Here is a 27706-nt window from a genome sequence, read left to right on the forward strand (position 1 = left end):
AAAGACAAAACACTCTTGAAGGCCCATCAGGGACTGATGATCCCAATCGAAAGCCTTATTCCTAGCAAACGAAAAAAAAGCACTCATACGAGGTACCGCAGTCATGAGTTAATGCTCATCTCATCTCAAGTTTTTTTTCCAAGCACCATCCAAATATGGAATTCTCTGCCTGAAAATATAAAATAAATAAATGGCCAAATTGAATTTGACAAAGTAATCGATAAAATCAAAATGAAGGCTTATTGTTTTTGTTTTTAAGGGTTTTACGTCGCTTGCAACACATTTAGGTTATATCAGCGCCAGCAAAAAGGAAGAAAATGGGATAGTAAAAAGTTCTAGAATTACAATGAAAGCACCGAAAAGAAAGTAAGACAAAGGGGAACTGGGAACAAATAGGGATCAGATGTAGATTCCAAGAGCAGACCACCAATGTACTTAGTTTGAGATCACCTATAAGTCTCATCCGGACACAAGCACAAAATCCAACAAAGAGGAATACACTCAAATTCTTACATTATACATTGAAAATAACAAATATAATAATACATAACAGAAGATGATTTCCAAGGAAAAGAATATCATCTCCCAAAACAATAACTATGCATTTGACTGTTTCCCTCCCAGCTAGGACTCCAGCCAGGGCCAGGAAAAAAAACAAGTAATCTCATTCCAAGACAAAGACAGACAGCGTGTTGGAAAACAGACATATGGGGATAGAAGACACACTATGTACCTCCCTGCCCGCTATAGGAGGTCAGGATCCCCACCCAGAATGAAGGCTTAGGCATGTCCATTTGTTCTCACCACACTTACAGTCGCGATTATCTTTGATGCATGGAATTGTGACTTTGTTTTTGTTTTTTGTTTTTAAGGGTTTTCCGGCGCTTGCAACACATTAAGGTATTATCAGCGCCAGTAAAAAGGAAGAAAATGGGATAGTAAAAAGTTCTAGAATTACAATAAAGCATCCAAGAAAAGGGAAGACAAAGGCGAATTGGTTCAAATAAGAAACAGGTGTAGATTCCAAAAGCACTCTATCAAAGTACTTAGTTTGAGATCACCTAAAAGTATCATCCAGACACAAGCACAGGTCCCCGTTAAGAGGAACACACTCAAATGTTTTACAAATCATATATAATATAAAGAAAGCATAATACAGTGCATAACAGAGAGATGATTTACAATGAAAAAAATATCATCTCCCAAAACTAACTATACATTCGACTGTTTCCCTCTCAGCCAGGGGATCCGGCCAGGACCAGGACAAAACCAAGTAACCTCATTCCAAGACAAAGACAGAAAGCATGTTGGAAAACAGATATAAGGGGATAGAAGACGCAGTCTGTACCCCCCTCCCCCCCGCCCACTATGGGAGGTCAGGAACCCCACGAATTGTGACTTAAAGATAGGACAAGAAGACAGAAGACAGGACAGCTCAGTGGAGTGCATGTTACTAAATTTTAACATTTCAAGAAAGATGAAAGAACACAAATAAAATAGATTTTATGATTATCATGACAACGGAAGAAAAGAAGAACAAAATATAGGAGACACTGTTCAGTGGGATAAATTTGCCATAAGGGACAACTTTGCCTTAATCTTGATAACCTAATGAACTGTAGAAGGTCGCCTATCAGGTTTAAATCCTTTTCTAACAAATACTTTCTACAGTATGTAGTCCTTGTATATGGATATCATGATGCAGAATCTGTATAAAATTCCATCTCACTTCTTTCATAAAAAACCCCAAAAAACTTTTGAGATTCTTTTGGAGTTTTCATATTCTTGTTTGATTAGTATTAGTAGTCTTTTTAATTCCCTTAACATCCACAAGTTTACGCACTGTGGCACAACAGAAAAAATTACAATTCATTTTTGTTTGTTTGTTGCTTTAGGTCTCTTCCAACACAATTGAGGTTATATGAGAGACCGCTGAAACAAAAAAACAAGCAATCTAACAAAAATAGTACAAATGTAAATCAAAATCATAACCTAAAGATATCATAAGCTAAATTATAAATAACCAAGAACAAACAGGCAGAAGATTTACAGAAAAAAAAATATCCCCTGTCAAAAATACAATCACAAACCAAAGAAGCAGGATAGGCTAGTAAAGAGAAGAAGAAACGACATCATTATCGGATCGTACACCCATGCGAACATCATAGGTATATGATTCAAGGGTGATGCTCCCATCCAACCACCCGCTTACAATTCATAATAATCAATTTGTCCAACTCGTTTTGCAGTTTAGACTCCCATTGACATTGTTTAATTTATGTTTTAAATATGGATTCATTCATGATGTTTGTCATGAGAACAAGATTACCTCCAATTGACATACTAAAAATGTTATAACTTGACCCATAAGTTTAATTGGCAATGCTGATACAATCATACTTTTGATGGGACAACTCCATCTTTGAGCTTTTCTGTTTTTGACTTGTCATTTTATTTTGTGATGGTGTAGTGATGGCTCCGATTCTTTGAGTACATCTCTAATAGAGTGTTGACTTCCTTGTAACAACAACTTGATCCATAACTTTAACTGAAGGTGCAGATGTGATTAAACTGATGTTGCCGGCTGATTTGTGTTGGGTTGTGCTGTCTCTGGTTCAAGTATATCCCTTGTAAAGTATTGATCTTTAATTTTGATTATAGTATCATTTGACCACCTTCGACTTTCTGACCTGTTTTGAATAATACAATGCCATAAAATCGTTCATGAAAGAGAAAAGGAAATGTACATTGGTTAACTATAAATCATAATTGAGAACAATTTAAATTTAATCATAAATGTGAACTGGTAAAAATGACAGACTGGCAATTCTTTTCTTATTTTATGAATATAATGAACTAATAATTGATGATTCCATCAGTGATCTCTTGTTGCTATGCCAGTCAAGTTATTGATATGGATGCCTTTTTTAAAAACTATTATCTAGTAGTGTGAATCTCAAGTTATTCAATCATCATACTCTTTTGAAAATTATGTCAGTTATCGTATACTTTATTCAAACTAGTCAAATAAACATTTCAGTGATTTTATTTTTGACTCAAAAATTTAAAGTAAAAATTATTTAACCCCCGACCATAAACCGAGGAGCCACAGCCACCTCAAGTACATGTCTATCACCCGAAGCAAACAACCCACAGATCTTAAGCAATTTTACAATTCTAACATAGATGATTGAAAAAATTGCATTGTGTCATCAGGTGTTACAATGCAAATCCTTCATCAGTGTGTCAAAGTATTGTGAAAAATATTTATTTACTGGGCCTGACCTATTTGTGTGTTTGGTATGTACAGTCCACTTCGGATAATCCCTACACCTTGGGATCAGCAAAAATGTTGCGATTAACCGAGGTTGAAATTCCTCTCCACTATTGCAACATTTTTGAAGATGCCATTTTTCTTGACAATTTCTGTTTGAGTTGATTTAAGAGATAGATTGAACTCATTGGTGATTTGAAGTCCCCCCCCCCCCCCCACCCCTCACCCCTGTAATGATATCGTTTCTCTTGTTAGGGGAAGCCATAGTTTCTCAGTCTCAGTCTTCATGTTTTTTTTTTTTCTCTTCCCAAGCTTTGGTATCTTTGGTCGATTTCATATATAATGATGGGACACTATTTTCACCATCACCCGTTGTAAGTTCTTATAGCAATTTTGATTTGACCCAAGTCAGTTTCATACCATATAATATGGTAAACTCAAACCAGTTGTTGTAAACATTGTTCTTAGTCCACCACAGACGGAGCAATTTGATTGAAACAAAAACCATATGGCAGCCCTGTATAGATTTTGACAAGCAAAAGCAGCTTTGATGCAAGTCGACATCTTATTTAGATTGAGTTAACTTTCACTCTTTTGTTCTCAACATTTGTAAGAGTTGAGTGAGATTATACGTGATGAGAGACAATAAGCTGACCAATGCACAGTTTGTCCATCCCAAAACCAAGGATATTACTCAGTCTCTCCTTACATCTGTCATTGTCTATCTGTTGACTGGACTATACCAACCCCCCTCTCCTCCTATCTAATCGTCACAGATGACCGCACAAACCCATACCTCTAAGCTCCGCCCTCTTTCGTCTGATTTAGTGGTGACACACTATGGTAGCATTAAACTCACTCTCAATTCTTCAATCTAACATGATTTCGTTCATGATAAAATTTAACCATGAAATTTTGATTAATTTGTTGAATTAGCCACATAATGAGCTTGAAAATTTGTTGCGATTAACCAAAGTTAGTTACAATTAACCAGTGACTTTTATATAGAATTAATTCTATTTCTTGGGAAATGTTGACATTAACCGAATTGCAATTACCTGAAGTGGCTGTATTAAGGGTAGCTCAGGCCTTTCTGTTGACTCGAAATAAATAGTTAGGGGATGGAATGAACAGGGTAAATGGTAAGAACTATTCTGATTGGTTAATCCTTAGTAACAGGCGAATCATCAATTAAACTAGTTATGCCATAATTTAAAGGATATTTTTGCTTTCTATTTTAGTTTTGAATGGTGAGTAAAAATCAGTTGTGTAAACCAGAGTAATTCCATAGCCTGACATCCCACTAGCTCTCAGGCGAAAAGGATGGCTATGACATGATATCACAGTTCTATATTTCTATCTCAAAGATTAAGCCTTCCACATTTATTTCCTGTTTACTTCTATTCATGGGTGCCAGCAGGAAGAAGTCCTGAGACATGAAACTAAAATCTCGACACTTTGCCAAACCTGAAAATGTTCCTACTGAAAATGCGGCCTAAACTTTACACTTGTTTCATCACCGTTTTTATACCATTATTAAATGATTACAAAGCAAACATATTGACACAATGAGGAAATTAATTTGATTTTAAAACCAAATTGGTGGCTGAATCAAGTTTTCGAATTTTTACCGATGCTATTAGGTTATTTTACTCAAAACACTGAAACTGGAGGTATTTGTTTTGTTTTTAAAAAATGTTTTTAAGGGTTTTACGGCGCTTGCAACACATTAAGGTCATATCAGCGCCAGTAAAAAGGAAGAAAATGGGATAGTAAAAAGTTCTAGAATTACAATTACAATAAAGCATCCAAGAAAAGGGAAGACAAAGGGGAATTGGTTCAAATAAGAAACAGGTGTAGATTCCAAAAGCACTCTATCAAAGTACTTAGTTTGAGATCACTAAAAGTCTCATCCATACACAAGCACAGGTTCCCGATAAGAGGAACACACTCAAATGTTTTACAAATCATATATAATATAAAGAAAGCATAATACAGTGCATAACAGAGAGATGATTTACAATGAAAAAAATATCATCTCCCAAAACTAACTATACATTCGACTGTTTCCCTCTCAGTCAGGGCATCTGGCCAGGACCAGGCCAAAACCAAGTAATCTCATTCCAAGACAAAGACAGAAAGCATGTTGGAAAACAGATATAAGGGGAAAGAAGACACAGTATGTACCCCCCTGCCCACTATGGGAGGTCAGGAACCCCACCCAGCCGGAGGTATTTGACTTCCGAGATATCACGAAACCAGAATTCCGGCATGAACCGGAAAACTGGCACCTATGCTTCTATTACTTTTGTTTCTGCTTTGGTTACCAGTCTAGACTATCCAAAGACAACTAGACATTATTTATTTTTAAATTCAGTGTTATAATATCAATACTTACCACTTACCCTCAATGGTTGCATATCTAGCTAATTTTTGTTCTAAAGCAATACACAAGACTCAACTCTAATTCCTCTAGGGCAATTCCATACCATAGAGGCATGAGATTTCCCTGCGATAAAAATTCTTATCTACAAAAAAAAAAAAAAAAAAAGTACATAATTCACAATAAAAAGTAGGTACTGTCAACTGTAATAATGGGGGTGTTGTGGGGACATTAAATACACAGAAGTATGGCATTACTCAAACTCACAGATTGTCACAAAATCCTTTTTTTTTTCTTTCAATAGTAACCTTTAAAATATGTCTATGTTCTTTAGTTTGAGGGATGATATAATTGAATTTGATCTCAAAATCACAGGTCGAGAAGCCTTTTCAGATCCCTTACATTGTTCGAAATATGTCTAAAAAAACTCAAATGGACTGAAGAAAGGCCAGAGGGACCCAGATAATTTAGTGTATCTAACAAACATGGATAGACACCAGCTGTTTCAGCTTTCTGACCATCTCATCTCTTTCTCCTCCCCCCAGGAAGACCAGTTGTTTTAAACTGCAGGTCTCCATTTGTCATACAGTTTTCTTTGTCAAAAAGCATTGTCTTCTCTATAAATTACATTGGTCACCAGGAAATATAAATACTACAAATCATAGAAATAAAACTGGGATAAGATCTTTCTATTATTATCGCAGTATATTATAATAGTTTGCTAAGATATTGACCCGTAGTTTTTTAAAAGAAAGTCAAAACAAAGCAAGCGACACTATTATTCTTTTTTTTTTTTTTAATCACTGGGTCAAAAATGACTTTCGAATGGCAAACAGAGGTATGGAATGGTGAGTAGGAAGAGAGAAAAGGATATAAAATTACACGATATCTGTGGCAAATGGGATTTACTCAAATATGCCCTTGACTTCACATGGTATTATGCAATTTGCACATCGATGGATTGCTCGTGGAATCATCTGTTCCTTATTTGACCCAGGTCCCCTTTGTCTTCCCTTGTCTTTGTGTTTTTAACTTCATATCTCTTTCAGTATTACCCACATATTTACTGATTGAACAATTTTCATGTTTAGGCTTACAATCCTTCATCATTGATCATCATTTCCTTTTTCAACCTGGGTCAGGGTATAGGCCACAGACAAACAGTTTCCATCTTTCTCTATAATGTGCTAACTTTTTTTATCTCGTTCCATGTCTTATCACTTCTCTGTATTTCAGCTTCTTTAATTCTTCTCCATGTTCCTCGTGGCCTTCCCCTTGATCTTTTGCCCTGAGGGTTCCAGTCTTTGTTATTGTGGAGTCATTCTTTCGAAGGGTGTGTCCAATCCACCTCCATCTTCTTCCTATTTCCTCTCCCACTGGTTTCTGCTGTGTTCTTTTCCATACTTCTTCATTTTTAATTCTATCCATCCATCTAATTCTGAGTAGTTTACGAAAATCTGTAGCCTCCTTATACATGCCTATAATGCATTCAAAGTTTCACATCCATACAGTAGGACAGACTTCATGTTTGAGTTGAAAAGTCTTAGCTTTAGTCGAAGGGAGATATCTTTAGTTCTTCAAACTCTATTCAAAGATGTGAATACAGCCTGTGCCTTTCCTATCCGTACTTTCACCTCTGCTTCCGTGCCTCCATCCTTGTCAATTATATTCCTGAGATAGCAGAAAGTGTCTATATCTTCAAGTTCCTGATCTTTTACTTTGATCTGCTCCTTTATCAAACTACAAGACACTTGCTGGAAAATATGGGAAACCAGAGGTACAAATCAAAGACAAAGATGGGGAAACTATTTTTGGAAAAGAGGCTCAATCAAAGCAATGGAGGGAACAGTTCATCTGCCTTCTGAACAGACCACCACCAGACAACCTGCCGGGAATTTTGCCTGCAAGGAATGAGCTACCAATTAGCTGTGACCCACCATTGATAGCAGAGATTGTGGGTGCCATTAACAAGATGAAAAGGGGGAAAGCTGCTGGACCAGACCAGATTCCACCGGAGGCTCTAAAAGTTGATGCTGAGGCCCTTCACCCACTATTTGAGAAAATTTGTAATGACGGGATATTCCCAAAGGATTGGAAGGAAGGACATCTTATCAAGCTTCCAAAGAAAGGGGACCTCAGTAATTGTAATGATTATCAAGGAATCACTCTTCTCTCTATCCCAGGAAAGGTTTTCAACCGTATTATTCTAGAGAGAATTAAGAATGCAACAGATGCTAAACTGCGGGACGAACAGGAAGGTTTCCAGAAAAACCATTCAACCACCGACCAGATCGCCTCTTGGCGAGTCATAGTGGAACAGTCTATAGAATGGAACTCTCCCCTTACAATCCTTAGTATAGATGTATTATGATGGTTCCATACTCCTTGTTTTTCTTATAGCACTTTCACTTATGGTTTATTTTCGCTTTTCTTATAGCACTTTCACTTATGGTATATTTTCGCTATCTCCTTCTGTTCGTCTTGCGGTATTCACATACCACGCACATTTTGGTTACAAGGGGAGAAGAAAAAAAAGTGACGCTCCTCGCTTCAATGTCATTTGCCTCTCGACTCACGTTGAGAGCACTTTCAATAAAGAACTATTAGATTGTAAAATTTAATAGTGTGTTATTTCTTTATTTGACAGATATATTGAACCTTTATTATTAGCAATGTCATAAGCATTACTTTTGTTATATTCATTATAATAATAATAATAATAATAATAATAATAATAATAATAATAATAATAATAATAATAATAATAATAATAATAATAATAATTATTATTATTATTATTATTATTATTATTGTTGTTGTTATTGTTATAATTATTGGTATCATGATTTCTTATTGTTTTCACATCATTTCTAATGATTGGTGATCCCTTTGTGTAAATTGAATACATGCATGTATAACTTATCCGTCATGAGAAAAATACTTACTTTAATTAACTGATTACATGAATGCTAGTAATAATCTGTTTATGACGATTACAAACTTACCACAATCTTTATTATTGCAGGCCTGTAAGTGGCTGGTGAAAAAATTGTCTGAACTTTTCGAGGATGCAAAAATTGAACAACCAAACCAAAAAAGTGGATTAAAAACACAACCCAGATATGACACATCAATTGATTAGTCAAACCATGTCATATTTTTCGCAACTGCGATCTAAAAATACTTCAGGCATATTGAATAGGAAGAATAATTGAATTAATAAATAACTGAAAAACTACGGTCGTGCGAGAATAGAGGAAAAGAGAATCAGTCGTAGGCCAAAGGAGCGAAAACTTCCTATATAAGCATTCATTCACAATTTCATTCAAAGAAAAATATTTATTTCGCATTCATATTTTTCCGGTTCACTTTCAACTGGATAGAGATAATGAACTGAACTGAAAAAAGAAGAACGGAACGACGTGTGTGTGTCGGTAGCAAAATAGAAAAAAACGGCCCGGTCCCCAACACGCTATGTGTGTTAGTTGATTACTGACTACGTTGTGTGTGATCCATGACAGTAGGCAGTGAATACGTACACGTCCGGGGAGTGTGGAGGTGGTGATAATTATTGACAAGATGGAATGCTGTCTGGTTTGTTTTTGACAAGATAAGTACAATGTTTTTTGTGTTTTTTAAAAAAGACTCTCGTCCAGGCACAAAATAAAACTTTTATTTTCTTTTTAGTTGGTTCTGTCTTTTGACGTTACGAATATATTTTGTTTTTTTAAATAATTTTTTTTTTTTTAAATGTCAGAGTTTATAGAGCAAAATCGTACTGTCGGAATTCCGACAATTTTCGGAAGATTTACAGGCCTGTTATTGGTGATTTGTAAATAACATTGGCCTACTCTAATGTTGTTGATGTAGTTATCCTGCCACTGTCTCATCCCTTCTATCTATCCATCTATCTCTATCCATCTACATACCGACCTACAGATCTATCTATCTATAATATATTTATACTCCTTTCTACCTATGCAATGCCTATCTATATCTACCTTTTCATTTACTTAGTATGAGATGACAGTTGGTTACATATCAATCTACCTATAAATAAATTCAACCATCTATATGCCTGTCACCTGCTACACGTATAGGCATAACTGCCTATTGTTTGACTAACTGAATGGTCACCTATCTGTCTGTCTATCATGAAGCTTTATTGGTCATTAATAATTGTATAATGTCCACACCAAACTTCTGAAATTGTGGGTAGCGATTTATATCTTATGCTTTTATCAATGATGTTGGTATACTCGATGCCATTAGCTTATTTTGTGAATATTCATTTTTATTATTATTATTAATAATAATAATAATAATAATAATAATAATAATCATAATTATAATAATAATAACAACAAATCATTTGTATAGCGTGCAAATTCCATGCATACATTCAATTATCATTGTATTACTTATTTTGGCCTTATCATCACTTGACTCAAGTTGAGGGCTGAGTGCCAATCTTCCTATTTTTATCATGACCTATTTTGATGTCACTATTCATATATTTCAAAAGAAGGGAAGATGGAAAAGTAGTATGTATTTAAATGACAATGGTTTGTTATGGTCTACTGACCATAACCTGTGAAACGGTTGGTGTTCTGGGGGCAGCCATTACTGAGAAATTTTATTTGAGAATAATCTTCATAGAGCTTGACCCTTAGCACTTACATACATATTAAATAGACAAGAATCATTAGAGGGAAAATGTATTGGATAACAATTGTTGCAAACATGCAAAACAGCAGGTAAAACTAATAAATAGAGGTACCTAAATGAGTCAATAAAAAAAAAATAAAAAATGGAGATAAAGATAAAGGGAGTAAATCTGACTCATGAATGAGCAATTGCACACACGCACACACACAAATTTTCGCCTATATTATTATGACGATCTAATATTAATATATATGTATTCTGTGTTTACTTGATAAAGGCCAAGGGCCGAAACGTCGTTTGTTTTGTGTTGTTCATTCATGAGTCAGATTTACTCCCTTTATATTTATCTCCAAAACAGCAGGTGAATAGAATGGGCTTACCGATCAAAGAGTAGTTTGTTGCCGACCACCCCGAACATAGAGATGGTGAACATTGCAGCCAAAATATAACCAGCCACAAAGAATTCAAGCCTTAATGATTTTGTGCCTATAGAAATATAAGTATAAACATTACTTTGTTGTTTTTGTTTTGTTTTTAAGGGTTTTACGGCACTTGCAACACATTAAGGTCATATTAGCGCCAGTAAAAAGGAAGAAAATGGGATAGTAAAAAGTTCTAGAATTACAATTAAAGCATTCAAGAAAAGGTAAGACAAAGGGGAATTGGTTCAAATTAGAAACAGGTGTAGATTCCAAAAACATACTATCAAAGTACTTAGTTTGAGATCACTAAAAGTCTCATCCAGACACAAGCACTCCCAACTACGAGGAATACACTCAAATGTTTTACAAATCGTATATAATATAAAGAAAATATATTACAATGCATAACAGAGATGATTTACAAGGAAAAAAAATATCATCTCCCAAAACTAACTATACATTTGACTGTTTCCCTCTCAGCTAGAGTATCCGGCCAGGACAAAACCAAGTAATCTCATTCCAAGACAAAGACAGAGAGTGAGTTGGAAGACAGAAATAAGGGGATAGAAGATGCAGTGCGTGCCTCCCTGCTCACTATGGGAGAAAAATTACGTTCCACATTCCACAGTTGATATTATGACAAAAAACAATTCAAATATAAAACAGATATTGAATCATATTCCATTCCAATAATGCAGAATAATACTTTTTTCTGTCTTTATTTCTTTTTAAATAATCAATGATTCCTCTGTGACCTCTTGCTGCTATGTTCTGTTTTTTGTTTTTAAGGGTTTTACGGCGCATGCAACACATTAAGGTCATATCAGCGCCAGTAAAAAGGACGAAAATGGGATAGTAAACAGTTCTAGAATTAGAATTAAAGCACCCAAGAAAAGGTAAGACAAAGGGGAATTGGTTCAAATAGGAAACAGATGTAGATTCTAAGAGCACACTATCAAAGTACTTAGTTTGAGATCACCTAAAAGTCTCCAGACACCAGCACAGGTCCCCACTAAGAGGAATACACTCAAATGTTTACAAATCATATGTTAAAAATGAAAAGAGTAACAGTACATAACAGAGATGATTTACAAGGAAAAAAATATCATCTCCCAAAACTATAACTATACATTCGACTGTTTCCCTCTCAGTCAAGGACTCCATCAAAGGTCAGGTCTCATTCCAAGACAAAGACAGAAAGCAATTGGAAAACAGATAAGAGGGGATAGAAGACAAAGCAAGTACCTCCCTACCCGCTATGGGAGGTAGGAACCCCACCCAGTCTTGCTGCTATGCCTAGACAGCTATTGACATGGATGCCTTTTTAAAAACTTTTATCAAATGATTGGAAAACAATGCGTAGTGTCATCATGTGTTGCAATGCAATTCCTGCATCATTGTCTCAACATATTGTGATAAATACTCACTAACTGTTGGGAGTGACCTATTTCTCTATTTGGCATGTACAAAATGTTGAAATTAAGGAATGTTTGCCAGTTCACTGGAAATAAATTGTCAAGGGGAAGGAATGGGCTAAACTGCAGGAAATATTCTGATTGGGTAATGCTTAGCAACACTTGAACCATCAATTTTTGTGTTTTCTGAAATATGTACTTGTACATTTTGATGAGAAAGTAAAGAGAGGTAAGTGCGGCTATGTAGTCCATTGGTATAACACTCGCCTTTGGATTTGGATCGGAAGGTTCTGGATTAAAGTTCTGCTCTGAGCAGCGCATAGTTGAGTCCTTGGAAAACGCTCTTTAACTCACATTCTCTCATCGCACTCAGGTGTTAAATGAGTACCTGGCTGTTAACAGCATTATATCTGTTGGAAAAAAAAAAATTAGTATTGCCTTACAGGCATCATGTCTAGTCCTATATGTTAAGTGTTGTTGTTGGCCAGCACCCCCTGTACAGGACTTTTACCTATCAATGTCTTCATTTAAGTGGGTTTCCATAGCGACAATGACATCAGGCTTTTGTATTCAATTCACTGTTCTTTGAAGCATTTATACCTATTCATTTTTTTTCCCTTATGGTAATTTTTCTATTTTTGTATGGTTTTCTTTCCGAAAGTTGAAATTGACTTGTCTTTGTATTCGGTGTCTGAAAAAATGATGGTGACTAGTGTTGATAGGATGAGGTTGATGGGATTGTAGTGGTGTCTGATTTTATGGCCTGAGAGGGGATTGAATAAAGATTTGTAAAGCACACTGAGAATGAAGTTTCATTGGAAAAGTGCTGTAATTTAATACTTATTTATTAATTCACTCAGTTTGAGATGGTGATTTCCCATTTTTACCCACTTCTTATCATACTTTCACAAAGAAAGTATGAGTGAGATTATAAGACGGTCAATTCAGTTGGATTACAACAATATTGGGTCACACGTATCAGTGCTAATGGTGACAAAAAGTGAAAAAGTAGGAAAATGTTGAACGATTGCCTTTAAGCCCCATTTTTACTGCACTAAACCCCACTTTTGGAGCAATTGAGATGACAGACTATCATTGATACTCTAGCTAACTTCTGGAGAGTGGGAAACTGCACCTGTGTGTTCCACCACACATCAACTCTCTCATTGCTAGCATATTGTTTCGAGAAAATGTAATCTTTAAAAGGAGGAAATTCCTCCTTTGGACTCCAAAATCGCGGATTTCCGCGGATCCGAGGAAAACCATCAGCACTGACATATGCGCCAGTGATGGCTTTACGGGTCTTCTGATCCTTCAGACAATGTTATAGATGTAAAAATTTTAATTGCATCTGATGCATGCCATAAATACCATTGATATCATCTTTTGCTCTGTCTAAATGGTATGTTTAATGCTTCTTTTAGTTTAGAGCACTGCTCAGAGATTTGCAACTGCAAATTATTTATTCAATTATTTCAGGGAAAAAACTAATTTTATGAAATTCAAGTCTCATAAGTTTGTCATAGTTGGAAAAGGACACCCATCAAGCATGTAATACAAGTACATCATGAAAGTTGTTGGCAACGTCCTAACAACTGTCTCTCACTGTTGTTAGGACGTTGCCAACAACTTTCATGATGTACTTGTAGTACATGCTTGATGGGTGTCCTTTTCCAACTATGACAAACTTATGAGACTTAAATTTTATAAAATTAGTTTTTAGACGACATACAATTCCCCCTCCCTCTCTCTCTTAGCTTTTCTTCAAGGGACAAGGGTAATTTGTACTTACGCCCTTCTCCAACGGCGGCACCTGGCGTTTTAGTAATGGTGATATTAACAAAGACTGTCTGATAATGGTTTGACACAGCAACAGCATATTCACCAATCACTGTTTGAAACATCATCTTTGACATCCCACGTGTAGTGAAATGGACTTCTTTTGTCCTATTATTTACCCTGCAAAATCAAGGTTATAATGAAAATAATGATATAAAAAAGACTAAGAATAAACCAGTTAAACAAACTAAAAAAAAAGAAAAAGCCTTAGTGACAATTCAGAGGTCCTAAAAGATGAAAGCCGGCAGGTGCCAGATCAGGGCTATGAGGAGGATGTGGTAAAACTTTCCATCCACGAGTTTTCTACCAGTTTTTTTGTGATGTTTGCGGTAAATGGTGTTGCGTTGTCGTGTTGGAAAACAACGCCCTTGCCTGTCATCTGCATTTTTTGCCAAATTGGGACCTAAAATTTGCCAAAATTTGCCAAAAAAACACCCAAAATTTGCCAAGAAATTTGCCAAAAAGACCAAAATTTGCCAAAAAATTTGCCGAGGAGAACTAAGCGTTTCAGTAAAAATTAACACGCGATACAGAAAAAAATATATATATAAAAGAGATTTATTTGACTTGAGAAATGAAATGACTGTGAATAGCGTTGTTACAGATTTTAAAGGATCATTATCCGTAGAGAGTAGCTTCCCTTGGTTTGGGCCCAGGCAAAGCTGCAACATTTCTCAAGTTTTGCACATTTTTTTCGTTATTTTGTTTTCGCTTCTTTTTTCCCCCCAAAATTTGCCACGCGATTTGCCAATTTTCCCAAAATTTGCCATGATTTGCCAATTTTGGGAAATTTGCCAAAATTTGCTGATCGCCCTGTTATTTGCGGCCGCAAAAAATGCAGATGACAGCCTTGCTTAGTTGCCCTGGTTTCTTTTGCCGTACAGCCTCCCTAAACTTTTCCAATGTTTCACAATATCTTGCTGCAATCTACTTTCACTTCCTTTTAAAGGGTTTTACGGTGTTTGCAACACATTAAGGTCATATCAGCGCCAGTAAGAAAATGGAATAGTAAAAAGTTCTAGAATTACAATCAAAGCACCCAAGAAAAAGGAAGACAAAGGGGAATTGGTTCAAATAGGAAACAGATGTAGATTCCAAGAGCACACTATCAAAGTACTTAGTTTGAGATCACCTAAAAGTCTCATCCAGGCACAAGCACAGGTCCCCTCTAAGAGGAATACGCTCAAATGTTTACAAATCATAATATATAATATGTAAAGTAAACATAATACAATGCATAACAGAGAGATGATTTACAAGGAAAAAAATATCATCTCTCAAAACTATAACTATACATTCGACTGTTTCCCTCGCAGTCAAGGACTCCAGCCAGGGTCAGGACAAAACCAAGTAATCTCATCCCAAGACTAAGACAGGCAGCATGTTGGAAAACAGATATAGGGGGATAGAAGACACAGTAAGTGCCTCCCTGCCCACTATGAGAGGTCAGGAACCCCACCCAGACTTCCTGATGAGAGTGAATGCTCGAAACAATATTGTAGAAGTTGATCATAATCATACTTGGAATATTTTATAAAAAACTCCTTTAAACAAAAAGTTGAGCACTATTAATTCATGGTTTTTGTTTTTATATTTATATATGAGTGTCGGTGGGTACTTGTCGGTACGAGAGTGCTCGATAGTTTAGGTTAGAGCATATGAAAATAAATAAATTCACTAACATATTTTTAGCGACACAATCGTTTCCATGTCCTCCATTTCGTCAGTCGGGTAAAAATATGTGAGTGAATTTGTTTTCATATAATATTTGAATTAGTATTGACTCCTACAGTCTGTTTAATGCCTTCTACTTTGGGCAATCTTCGGGGAGTGAAATTGTTATAGATATATATATATATACATACATGACAAAGAAATCAATAATAATATAATACGATGAATGAAATCATACCAAAAAGATGGGAAAGTGTCGTAGTGTGGCATTGGCCAATTCATGTAATACCACTGATAATAGAGAGTACAGCAAGGGTCTCCTGTTGCAAGGACAGTAATATCAACGGTATCTCCTAGGTCTACCTCATAGTGACTCAATGGTCTCCTCAAAATGACAATCGGCTCTGTGGATTACAAAAAAATAAATTCAAGATTTATTTACAACGCTGTCAACCCTAATATAAAATAAAGAAAATTATGCACTTAAAATCTGCTAAGTATCTGCAAGACAAACAAATATTCAACTCCCAATGACAACAGTTATTTGATCCTTGACTGATTCACCATGCATCCTTTCACTGACCATTTCTATTCAATGATATGCCAATCTTATTAGTGTCTTTAACTCTTTCAGTGCCATTGGCCACACTGAGCGGTGAGAGCAGAGTCTGTTCTTTTGGCCAATGGCTGCACAATGGCTTGCAAGGCAAAAACAATAAAAATGTAATCCAATCCTACTTTCTACAAAAGTCCTATAAATTGAACCAATGGTATCATTTCTTTCATCAGAGCATTCAATTGGCCCTAGGGGGATATTTTAATTGAGATTTTGCGCCAAATTCGAATGTCACATTGTCTTAGCTTGTCATTCTCATGCTGTTTCAATCCGGTGCCAGCCATTTTGTCACGGAAATGTGAATATAGCCTCAGCGCTGAAATAGTTAATCAAGCATGTTTTAAAATTAAAATACATGTTTGTTTTTGGCGTGAACATAACAAGATGAAATAAAATTTCATTATGATACCAAATACATAGCACTCATTATTACAGATGACTGCTAAATCATTTAAATGATTAAACATAGGATTGTGAGAAGACTACAGCTAAGTCTGATTATATCAAGCCAGGTGGTATTTACATCATAATATGAATCAATGTGGATAACACCCTATGCAAGAAAATATGGAGAACAAGAAATAATGGCCTATAGAACGGGTTAAGAACAGTATTCATCTCCAATCCTAAGAAAGGGGATTTTCAAATGTCCTCCAGCACCAAGACAATTATATTAACTTACTCAACCCTAACACCGACTATATCCGTAGTTTACCCGGGTCACTTTTACCCCATGCCTATTTATTACATTTTTCTGAGACAAATTTATAGACGTAGTATCAAAGCTAGTGTTTTTAGTTTGTACATATTAATCTGTCCCCACAGGAATATGCGGCTGCATCGGACCCAATGCGGCCGCATCCTGAGGCCTTCCGCATCCAATTCCGCATCCGTTAGCAAAAGAAAAAAAAAAAAAAAAAAAAAAAATTGGCTCTTTTTTGCCGAAAATTTTGGCCTTGTATTTTCGTTTTCAAAGAAAACCGACGTTTGGTTATCTTAGACACTCCTAGGTAGCCCACTCTAAAGTGCCATATTGTGACTCACTCCAATACCTGGCCGGCCTGTCTGCAGATATCAGAATACAAATTAAAGCAGAAATGGACTTCATCTCTGAAAAGTGCTAAGTCTTTGTGCACGCAACAGACTTGTTTCAAAGTCAATCAACAGTTGCTGTCAAGGTAAGGCGCTTTCATTTCAGCAGGTCTATTTTGCCTATAACACATAATTATGCATGTATTGCTTTTTTAAGACTTTTTTTTTGTATTTCCTCTGTTGTATAGTATCAACTCAGTTCCAGTCTAAGATTTAACACATCACTCCTCCCTCTTTGAGTTTAAAAAAAAAATCGTTACTCTTGTCATAATGGTCGTCATTGCCTTAATCACAGGAAACTATATTTAACACATAAAGTCTGATAAAAGTTGCCTGTGTTCTTACCACCAATAAAATCATCACTTTCATTCTATTTTATACTTCTTGTAAGCCAGCCAACAAATCATACTCATTCCGTTTTTCTCTCTCTCTTTCTTCTATTTTTCAAATACAGGCATGGTCCAAACTTGAAAGTTTGCAGTACTCCTTTAGAAGCTGTGGAGTCAGCATGAGGGAAGCATCTAAGCATTTCCCAGAAGACCTGCCCTCAAAGGACAAATTGGCTCTGCAGGACCGATACTGCCAAGCTGTCTCTGCAGTGTCAGAAAAGGTTGATAAGTATATGACCCCAGATGGCCAACTAGCAGTTGAATTTCTACAGCAAATTCAATTTTTTGATCCAACTCGACTGGTGACATTTGACTTTAACAAAGACCATTTACAGAGTGCTCTGCCTGGTTTGTCTGCTGTTCCAGAGAGTGAGTTTCACTGGTACAGGGAAACTGTGGGACCACAAGAGGTTAAAGTGTCTGGGGGTTGCCAGTGGACCTCACTATATTCTGGAACAGCAAGGCAGATGAGTTGCCTCAGCTGTCAAAATGTGCACGAAAGTATATTTATGCTCTTGTGAATTCAGCTGATGCAGAGCGAAGTTTTTCATTGTACAACCTGGTCTTTTCAGACCGCAGACGATCTTTGAGTGAGGATAACCTCAAGGGTCTTGTTTTCATGTATTATAACAATTTTATTGATTCTCTGTTGTAAGTGGTACATGTAATATTTCTTAAATTTCTTTTTAGCTTTAGACAACCATTTAATAAATTACAAAATGACATCCAACTCAAAATACAATTTTATGTCTGAGTTATTCTCACCACCCTGTTGCATGCCTAAACGTTATCACCAGTGTTGTTATTTAGTCATTAATATTGTTGTCATCGTATTGTGAATTAATGTTGATTTGATTTACTTCTTCTCTCAGCTTATAGATTTACATTACGTTACAAAATGTCGGATGTTTGGCATAATTTATGGCATAATGTTGGATTTTTGGCATAATTTATGGCATAATTTGCCCTTTTTTTGGCATAATATTGGCATAATTTTGCCCCAAAAATGGCATCATTCCGCGGGGACAGATTAATGACAATTATATTAACTCACTCAACCCTAACACCGACTATATCCGTAGTTTACCCGGGTCACTTTTACCCCATGCCTATTTATTACATTTTTTGAGACAAATTATAGACGTAGTATCAAAGCTAGTGTTTTTAGTTTTTACATATTAATGATAGTTAATTTTAAAAAATTTTAAATTTTGAAAAGTAGCAAAAACTCTAGGATTGAGTGAGTTATTAGCTATGCTATCAAAATAATCTTGAAAAAGCTTGAAGAAATATTAGATGAAGAATAGTCAGACAAGACCAGTTTCAGACCAAACAGAGGGACCCGAGACCAGATATTCAATCTAAAATGCTAAATATAGAAAAATACAGGGATCATGCAAATGTGTTTCATCATCTCCTCAAAAGCCTTTGACTGTGTCACTTAACAACAAGATGGAAACACTGAAAGATCTGAACTGCCATGATACAATAGTCAACCTGGCACTGTGGAATGGGATGACGACTAAATTGAAAAGTATTAAACAAATAGGGTAAAAAGTACATGATTTAAACAAAAAAGTGAGTGGAGAAGACACTTATGTTGATAATAACAAGAAATGAAGTGAGTAGGAAAGTGCCAGAAGAAGGATAAAAACGTCGCCGCGACGATGGTGGCTCGAACCCGTGACCTTACTGGTACAACATCTCCGCCTGGCCGAGGAGATCGTGACTCTACCGTATAGCTCATACAATAGAGTCACAATCTCCCCGGCCAGGCGGAGTTATAGTACTAGTAAGATCGCGGGTTCGAGCCTCCATCGCTGCAGCAAAGTTTTTATTCTCTGTTGTTTTCTGGCACTTTCCTGCTCACTTCATTTCATATCATTAAGACAACTTTTAAAACATTTTTATATGATGTATCTTGACATTGAAATTACCTGTACGATGTTCTTTTTCTAAAGTGTGGGGAAGGGTGAAATCTATCAAATGATGTACATTTTACCATATATTTGTTTAATAATTTAGGGGTTGGTCTTAGTCACCCAAACTGGCCCTAGTCAATCCATTCCACGCTCCTCAGTTTATACAAAGAACACATGGCTGTAGCGAAACTCGAAAGTGGAAAAAGCGAGAGGTTTTGTATAAGGCAAGGTTGCATATTATCACCATCGGTATGTAACATTCACACAGGGCAATTATGAGAGTTACAACGTGATGGACATGACCTTTTGATCTTGACTTTGATGGTATTCAGATTGAGGGCATGACATGTACGAATTGCACTATGCTGATGATAACAAGAAATTAAGTGAATAGAAAATTGCCAGCAAACAAAATAGAGAATAAAAACTTTGCGGCTATGAGGATTCAAACACATGACCCGACAGCTACAACACCACTTGGCCTTGAGATGGACACTCTACAACCAATGTTTTTGTTTTTAAGGGTTTTACGGCACTTGCAACACATTTAGGTTCTATCAGCGCCAGTAAAAAGGAAGAAAATTGGATAGTGAAAATATTCTAGATGTACAATTAAAAGGACTTGAGGAAAAAGGAAGACAAAGGGGAAATGGTTCAAATAGGAAACAGATGTACATTCACTGGCGGTCGGTCAATAGAGCGAAGTTGTTTTGTGCCGCCCTATATTTTCCGTTGATTAGCATGTCAACCAAACAAAAAACTTCAATTTTAAAATTTTGATAAAATTAAAAATTTAGCACATACTGCTTTATGTTTTGAATTTAATATTTGATGACTCGTGCGTCGCTCCGCGAAGGTAGCGTCAAATCGGCACGTTTCATCTTTCCCCCGTTGCCTGCGCGGGGTGACAACGAGCGGAGGGTGTGGTGTGGCCGGGAAGTTTTTTTGTTTATATGAGCCAGTCTTCGTTTGGCCGTCCTGTCCTTATCCTATACTCTGTTGTACCTTGAAGAAAGTTACCACTCCCCAATCTCCCTCCACCCTCCCTCCCCAACTAACTATTGTCTTTCACTGCTAAAATAATTAGGCCAAGACGGCCAATCTAGCGATGCACGCCCTGAGGTCCTACTTGGGATAAATTAAAACCATATCAGTTTTATCACTGAAAGAAGAGGCTTTGCTTCACTTAGATATACGGATGAAGAGAATCACAATAAATATATATTTTATCATCGTTGGTTTTGCTTAAATATATATTAAATATCAAAATGAACAGTAAACAAAGTATGCACCGAGAAGAGCCCCATGGTACTATAAATAAAAATCCCTGACCCCACGGAGTCCTTCATCCCCGCACACTCCCAACGATCCGTGCGTTGTCAAATAATAGTATAATTATAAAGATGTCGCTGATTGTGTGTGAAGTTAACAAGTGCTTTGCGTTTGGAATTAAATGTGGATTTTTAAATTGAATTATTCTAAAGTTGGGTGTCATACCGTTAGTATTCAGAGAAAATGTATTATCGCTGTTGTCATTGTTTATGAAACCTACCTGTTTTTATCTTGAATCATTTTATTTTAAAAAGTTATTTCTGTAATTTGTAACCAATCATGAATCATGTTGATTTTTTAATTGAAAATCAATTCCGACACTTATCCCCTCAAGAGAAAATAGCGGTGAAAGATTTAGGTCCACACAAACCAGTGAATTTTAACTTAGTTTCTAACACACCGAGGAGACAGCGCCGATTTAATAATGATTATTTTTAAAATGTTGAATGGCTTACTGCCAGTGAAAGCCGTAAAACGCTTCATTGTTTTTATTGCTTGATTTTTGGTGATGTATGCTATAACGGACAACAGGAGGATTCAGTGATATTGCGCACATCTCTCAGGCACTGAAGAAACATTCTGAATCAAATAGCCATGTCACAGATGCTGTTAAATAAAAACTTTTCAACGTTGTAGATATAAGAAATCAGTTGGAAACAGGACATGCTGCGTCTGTGAGTCGTTATAATGAACAGGTGAAAGTTAACAGACAAGTTTTGTCCAAGATAATTGATGCTCTTTTGTGAGTACGTCTCGTTAATATTCTAACACACACACACACATACACGCACACACAAATACACGCACATATGCAAACAATTGCAATATCCCCCTCCACACACACACACATACACACACACACACACACACACACACAAAGTAGGTCAAATTAAGTTAAATTAACTAGACCAATAAAATTTGATTCTGTATTTCGGATTTGTGCCGCCTTAAATACAATGTGACCAACCGCCCCTGTGTACATTCCAAGAACACACTGTCAAAGTACTTAGTTTGAGATCACCTAAAAGTTTCACCGAGACACCAGCACTGATCCCACTAAGAGGAATACACTCAAATGGTTACAAATCATAAATAAAAAAATAGCAATACATAAGAGAGAGATGATTTACAAGGACAAAAATATCATCTCCCAAAACAGTAACTATGCATTTGACTGTTTTCCTCTCAGCCAAGCACTATGGCCAGGTCAGGGCAAAACCAAGTAAACTCATTCCAAGACAAAGATAGAAAGCAAATTGGAAAACAGATATAGGGGGATAGAAGACACAGTAAGTGCCTCCATGCCCACTATGGGAGTCCAGGAACCCCACCCAGTACAATCAATGTCATCTACCACTCCAAAATGTGGTTTCAAATGTTGTTTGTTTTAAAGGGTTTTACGCCACTTGCAACACATTGTCATATCAGCGCCAGCAAAAAGGAAGAAAATGGGATAGTAAAAAGTTCTGGAATTACAATTAAAGCATCCAAAAATAAAGAAGACAAAGCGGAATTGGTTCAAATAGGGAACAGATGTAGATTCCGAGAGCACACTATCAGTGCACTTAGTTTGAGATCACCTAAAAGTCTCATCCAGACACAAGCACAGGTCCCTACTAAGAGGAATACACTCAAATGTTTTACAAATCATATATAGTATAAAGAAAACATAATACAGTGCATAACAGAGAGATGATTTACAAGGAAAAAAATATCATTTCCCAAAACTAACTATACATTTGACTGTTTCCCACACTCTGCAAACTTTGTTCTTGGGATGGTTTTCTTCATTAGCAAAGAACGCTGGATCGCAGAGATCTAGTTGGTTTATATTCCCCGACAAGGCATTTAAGGTATTCAGGTGATGTATGGTGAAGGCAATTGTAAGCAAAACATGCCATTTTGTATTTTATTCTTTTCTCTATTGGAAGCCAGTGTAGTGACTTAAGGACCAGTGTTATATGGTCCCAAGGCTTTGTTCTTGGTTTTGCATCAACTGCAGTCTGTTCAGCGATGTTTTTGGTAGGCCAAACAGCAGAGTGTTACAATAATCCAAGCGGCTGGTAACAAGGGCATGAATAAGTGTTTTGCATGTTTCGTCATCAATAAAATTTGGTATTCTGCATATCATTTGGAGAGCGTTATGGATCAGCTGACAGCACTTTGTTATGTGTGCGCGATGGTCTAGTTGAGTGTCAAAAAAGAAACCAAGGTTTTGAACGACACTGGAATTTTTAATAACAGATTCGCCGACTTTAGTCATGCTTTTACAAATCTTGTCTTGGACAAAGCTAGCCAGGAAATAACAACAATTAACACTCACTGTGGACTGTACGCTATGTTACAATTGCCATATGGAATTTCTTCCTGCCCTGCAATTTTTCAAAGGACAATTGACAACATTTTCAGAGACATTCCCAATACGGTGATTTACTTTAACAATTTGTATTTAACTGATAAAATTATATAATGTTTTTAGCCAGCCATTTTTATGAGTGGTTCTCACTAAATTCTATCCCCCAGACTATAAATGTTCAAGGGTACACATTGTTTTGTGTGTTGTTACATTATATATATATATATATATATATATATATATATATATATATATATATATATATATATAGCGGATGTTATGCTTAATTTACCTACACACACAGCATTAATAGCTAACTGCTTTGTTTTGTTTTTGACTTGACAGTATAAAATTTTTTATTTTTTTTTAACGTCGGCATTCAAAACAGAATATAAAACTGATTTTGTTTGAGGTGATGCAATAAAAACTCATTTGTTTTTCCTTTATGTTTGTTTTGTCTATTGATGCGACAGATTTTTTTCCTTCATTCTTTTTCTTTTTACGTTGACACTTAACAGAATTTATCAAGCAAAGTTGTACTGTCGGAAATCCGACAATTGTTGGAAGATTTACACGTCTGTAGGTATCCCAAACTACTGCTGTTAACAGGTAAATGATTCTTCACAAATCATAAAAAAAATGAGGTCTCTTTGAACAGTCTCTCTTTCTCTTGAATTTTATTAATTGGTGAAAAAAAACATTCAAATCAGTAGCCTTTGAAGATTATATTATCCCAAATTAGGCCTGCTCTCAGCTCTGTAGGGGGCCCATTGAGTTTTGTCTGCAGAGTTGTGGTATCAGGCCAAAAATCCTCTCTTGCTGTTGCATACTTTGGGCAGGTCTGGAATATATGGTGGGCGTGTTCTTCTCCTTCACCACAATCACACATGCCTGTTTCTCCTGTCTTGAAAATCTTGTGCATGTTGTGTTTCAGGAGCTCGTGTCCTGATAGCAGTCAAGGGATTGTGAATTGGCCTTTTCTATTTAATAGTTTGTCACTTTATTGAAGCTTGGGCGCGTCTTGTACAATAACAGCACATTGCTTGAATAAAATATCTTTTGGTGCAGCCATTTTCGGTTTTTGTTTTGACCGAGGTTGTTGACCACGCAATACAACAAAAGCAATAACGACACATAGAAACGTCATCGACTATAAATATGACACATCAAAGCCAATTGGTTAGAAAGTGCTTGTACTAAATGTTAAGGTTCTAAGTCAAATATCTTTGAAATTACAAGGACATTTGAAAAACTTTCCAGCCCACCCTCTTATTGTCAAAATTATGTAATTCTCGTCTTCCTCAAATGCTGCTTTGGCACTGGCAGTTGATGCATCTCCAAATTCTATCACTGGCCTCTTAGACTGCAATTCATCCAAAACACTGCTTGAACCCTTTTACCCACCCTCTTACCGTAGTTATTGTTGGAGCATGCTCTACTGTAGCAGAGATTAGTGGATCTTAGTGGTTATCTAAATATTCCCCCCCCCCCCCCGAAAATAATCAAAAATGTTATAATTTTCAAATTCGTAAATTCGTGATATCCATTTTGCTGGGAAAAGTCTTGTCATAGAGGGTAAACAAACAACTACAAATTCAAATCCTTTCAATATAGTGCCTTGAAAATTTTAAGGGTCTTTTTAAAACGTTGCTCTTTATACGTGTCCAATTTCATACATATCGGTTTGGATTTGAAGTTTTACAGAAAAAAAAAAAAAAAGAAAGTTATTCATGGAACAGACGTCATGCAAGTTGAGTGAAATCCCCCGTGGCTCTTGTTCTTAGCTTTCCTGACTTTGCCCATTGTGTCTTCATGATTAAGCTGTGAAATAACCAGTTTCACAACCAATGATTGTATATCAATTATTACTTCTGGTCTTTGATTGAACAAAGGAAGTACTGATCATTAAGGCTACCTAACATCCAGAAAGTAAGCATACTATATTCTGTGAGCTGGCAAAACACTCACAGGCTGATGATTTGATGGAGATGACAGTGGAATCCTGATAAAGCCAACATTACTGGACTGGAAAGATTAGTTGAACTTAAGCAAGGTTGACCTTATCCATTGTCAATGGAACATTCTTAGGAACAGAAAATTTGGGATCAGCAAAAAAGTGTTTATGTTTATGTTTTAAGGGTTTTACGGCGCTTGCAACACATTTAGGTTATATCAGCGCCAGTAAAAAGGAAGAAAATGGGATAGTAAAAAGTTCTAGAATTACAATTAAAGCACACAAGAAAAAGTAAGACATGGGGGAACTGGGAACAAATAGGGATCAGATGTAGATTCCAAGAGCACACTATCAAAGTACTTAGTTTGAGACCACCTACAAGTCTCATCCGGACACAAGCACAAAATCCAACAAAGAGGAATACACTCAACTGCTTACATTATACATTAAAAATAACAAACATAATAATGCATAACAGAGAGATGATTTACAAGGAAAAAATTATCATCTCCCAAAACAATAACTATGCATTTGACTGTTTCCCTCCCAGATAGGACTCAGGCCAGGGCCAGGACAAAACCAAGTAATCTCATTCCAAGACAAAGACAGAAAGCAAGTTGGAAAACAGATATAGGGGATAGAAGACACAGCAAGTACCTCCCTGCCCACTATGGGAGGTCAGGAACCCCACCCAGTTATCCATTGTCAATGGAACAATCTTAGGAACAGAAAAGTTGGGATCAGCAAAAACAGTTGACTTTAAGCAGAAGTTGACTTTATACGGATTTCACTGTATTATGACAACCTATCATTGTGGGATTTCTTACTGATTTAAGAGGAAGTGTGAGAATACATCAGACAAAAAGGGATTAACCCGTTTCCACTTATTTCATTGAATTAAAGTGTGGACGCAGTGTTCTGTCTCTGGGGCAAAGTCAACAACGCCCTATCTCTCTCTGGGGAGGGGAGGGGGGGGGGGGGGCAGTTTGAAAAAAAAAAAGGCCATGTTTGCCATGATATGGTTTAACCTATTTATTGACTGCATTGACCACAGGGTCTAACCTAATGTCTGCCAATCTAAAACCACACCCGCCACCCCAAAAAAGGAAAACAAACAAAACAAAACAAAAACTGCCTTATAAGTAAATCCCTGGATCCACCAATCATCTAGGATTTTGTGCATCTTCTAAATGGAAAAAAAACACCAAAAACAACCAATAAAATGAAAAAGAAATAAATAAAATGACAAAACAAAACAAAAAGGAACTCCAGTCTTTCTTTGGAATATTAAAAAATATACAAATGGATCTTAATTTTCCAGAGAAGAAAATATAGAAAGGAGATCATAATGTTAATGAAAACAACGATGATGATGATGATGATGATAAGGTTAACTTACTGATAACTCTGATATAGGAGTCATAAAACAAATATCCCTCACTGTTGGTTATTTTGCATTGAAAATTGGCTGTGTCACTCATCTGTAAGTCTTCGATATACAGCTCAGTGTTACCATTAGTGAGACTGTATCGACTTGAAAAATATTCGTCTGGAAGAGTATTTAAACAAGATGATGGAACATTTCAAAATTACCCTGTATAAAAGGGACAAAAACAGAAATACACTTGCTATACACAAGGTAAACTGATCTGTGGAGAAAATATTTAACACTACGATTTATATATCAGCTAAATATACAAGCTGGCAAAATAGAGAGTGCATGAAGGATATTTTACAAGACAAAAAAGGTCATCTACTTGGTGACATAAGAAATAGTATGCTACTAAGGAGAATAAATAAAGCATTGAAAAGCACATTGAGCATGAGGAATTTGAGGAAATGCACTGTATAAATATTAATATTAATATCAATATAATTATTTTATCTACATTCATGCTATGGTTCATACAGACCTATCACAAAGGATTCTCCATTTCTGAACCAATGAGGCATATCCATATTTTCACCGTAGGCCACTCTTCCATCGCAATATATTGTTATATCAGTGCCTTTAACAACTGTTTTTGCTATTGGAACTCTACCTTGAATTTCCAATGGTGGAGCTGATGGTCAAAACAGAGGATGGATTTTATCATAAAGAAGAGCATAAGGTAGGACATCCTTAAACATAACTATTTATCCCTCTCATCCGTTGTAGAACAGTAGATACTAACAAAGTTCTCTCTGTTCCAAACATCGCCTATAATAAATCCCCCTAATACGGTGGTCAATACATTAAGAGAGAAGGAAGCCGATCATTGGAAACAGTCCATAAATTAAGGGCGAGCTGTTAAGACTTGACCACTCTGACCACACACACGCCCTAAATTGTGTAGACAAACTCATTCTGTTCATGAATGTTTTTTTCTC

General features: G+C 36.2%; 1 protein-coding gene across 1 annotated transcript in view; it reads right to left on the reverse strand.

The window, feature by feature from the left end:
* Nucleotides 1-2241: 2241 nt before the first annotated feature.
* Nucleotides 2242-27706, reverse strand: part of LOC144956999 (neural cell adhesion molecule L1-like) — a 54829-nt gene continuing 29364 nt past the window's right edge. The window contains exons 11-16 of the mRNA XM_078887908.1: nucleotides 27250-27399; nucleotides 26736-26885; nucleotides 15914-16079; nucleotides 13955-14121; nucleotides 10706-10811; nucleotides 2242-2690 (exon numbers count right to left, since the gene is read on the reverse strand). Coding sequence (XP_078744034.1) covers nucleotides 2567-2690; nucleotides 10706-10811; nucleotides 13955-14121; nucleotides 15914-16079; nucleotides 26736-26885; nucleotides 27250-27399 — 863 coding nt within the window. The 3' untranslated portion in view covers nucleotides 2242-2566. The remainder of the gene's footprint in view (nucleotides 2691-10705; nucleotides 10812-13954; nucleotides 14122-15913; nucleotides 16080-26735; nucleotides 26886-27249; nucleotides 27400-27706) is intronic.

The sequence above is a fragment of the Berghia stephanieae genome, chromosome 11, assembly GCF_034508935.2.
Source record: "Berghia stephanieae isolate SIO BIC M18660-M18661 chromosome 11, UCSD_Bste_1.3, whole genome shotgun sequence".
Classification (NCBI taxonomy): domain Eukaryota; kingdom Metazoa; phylum Mollusca; class Gastropoda; order Nudibranchia; family Aeolidiidae; genus Berghia; species Berghia stephanieae.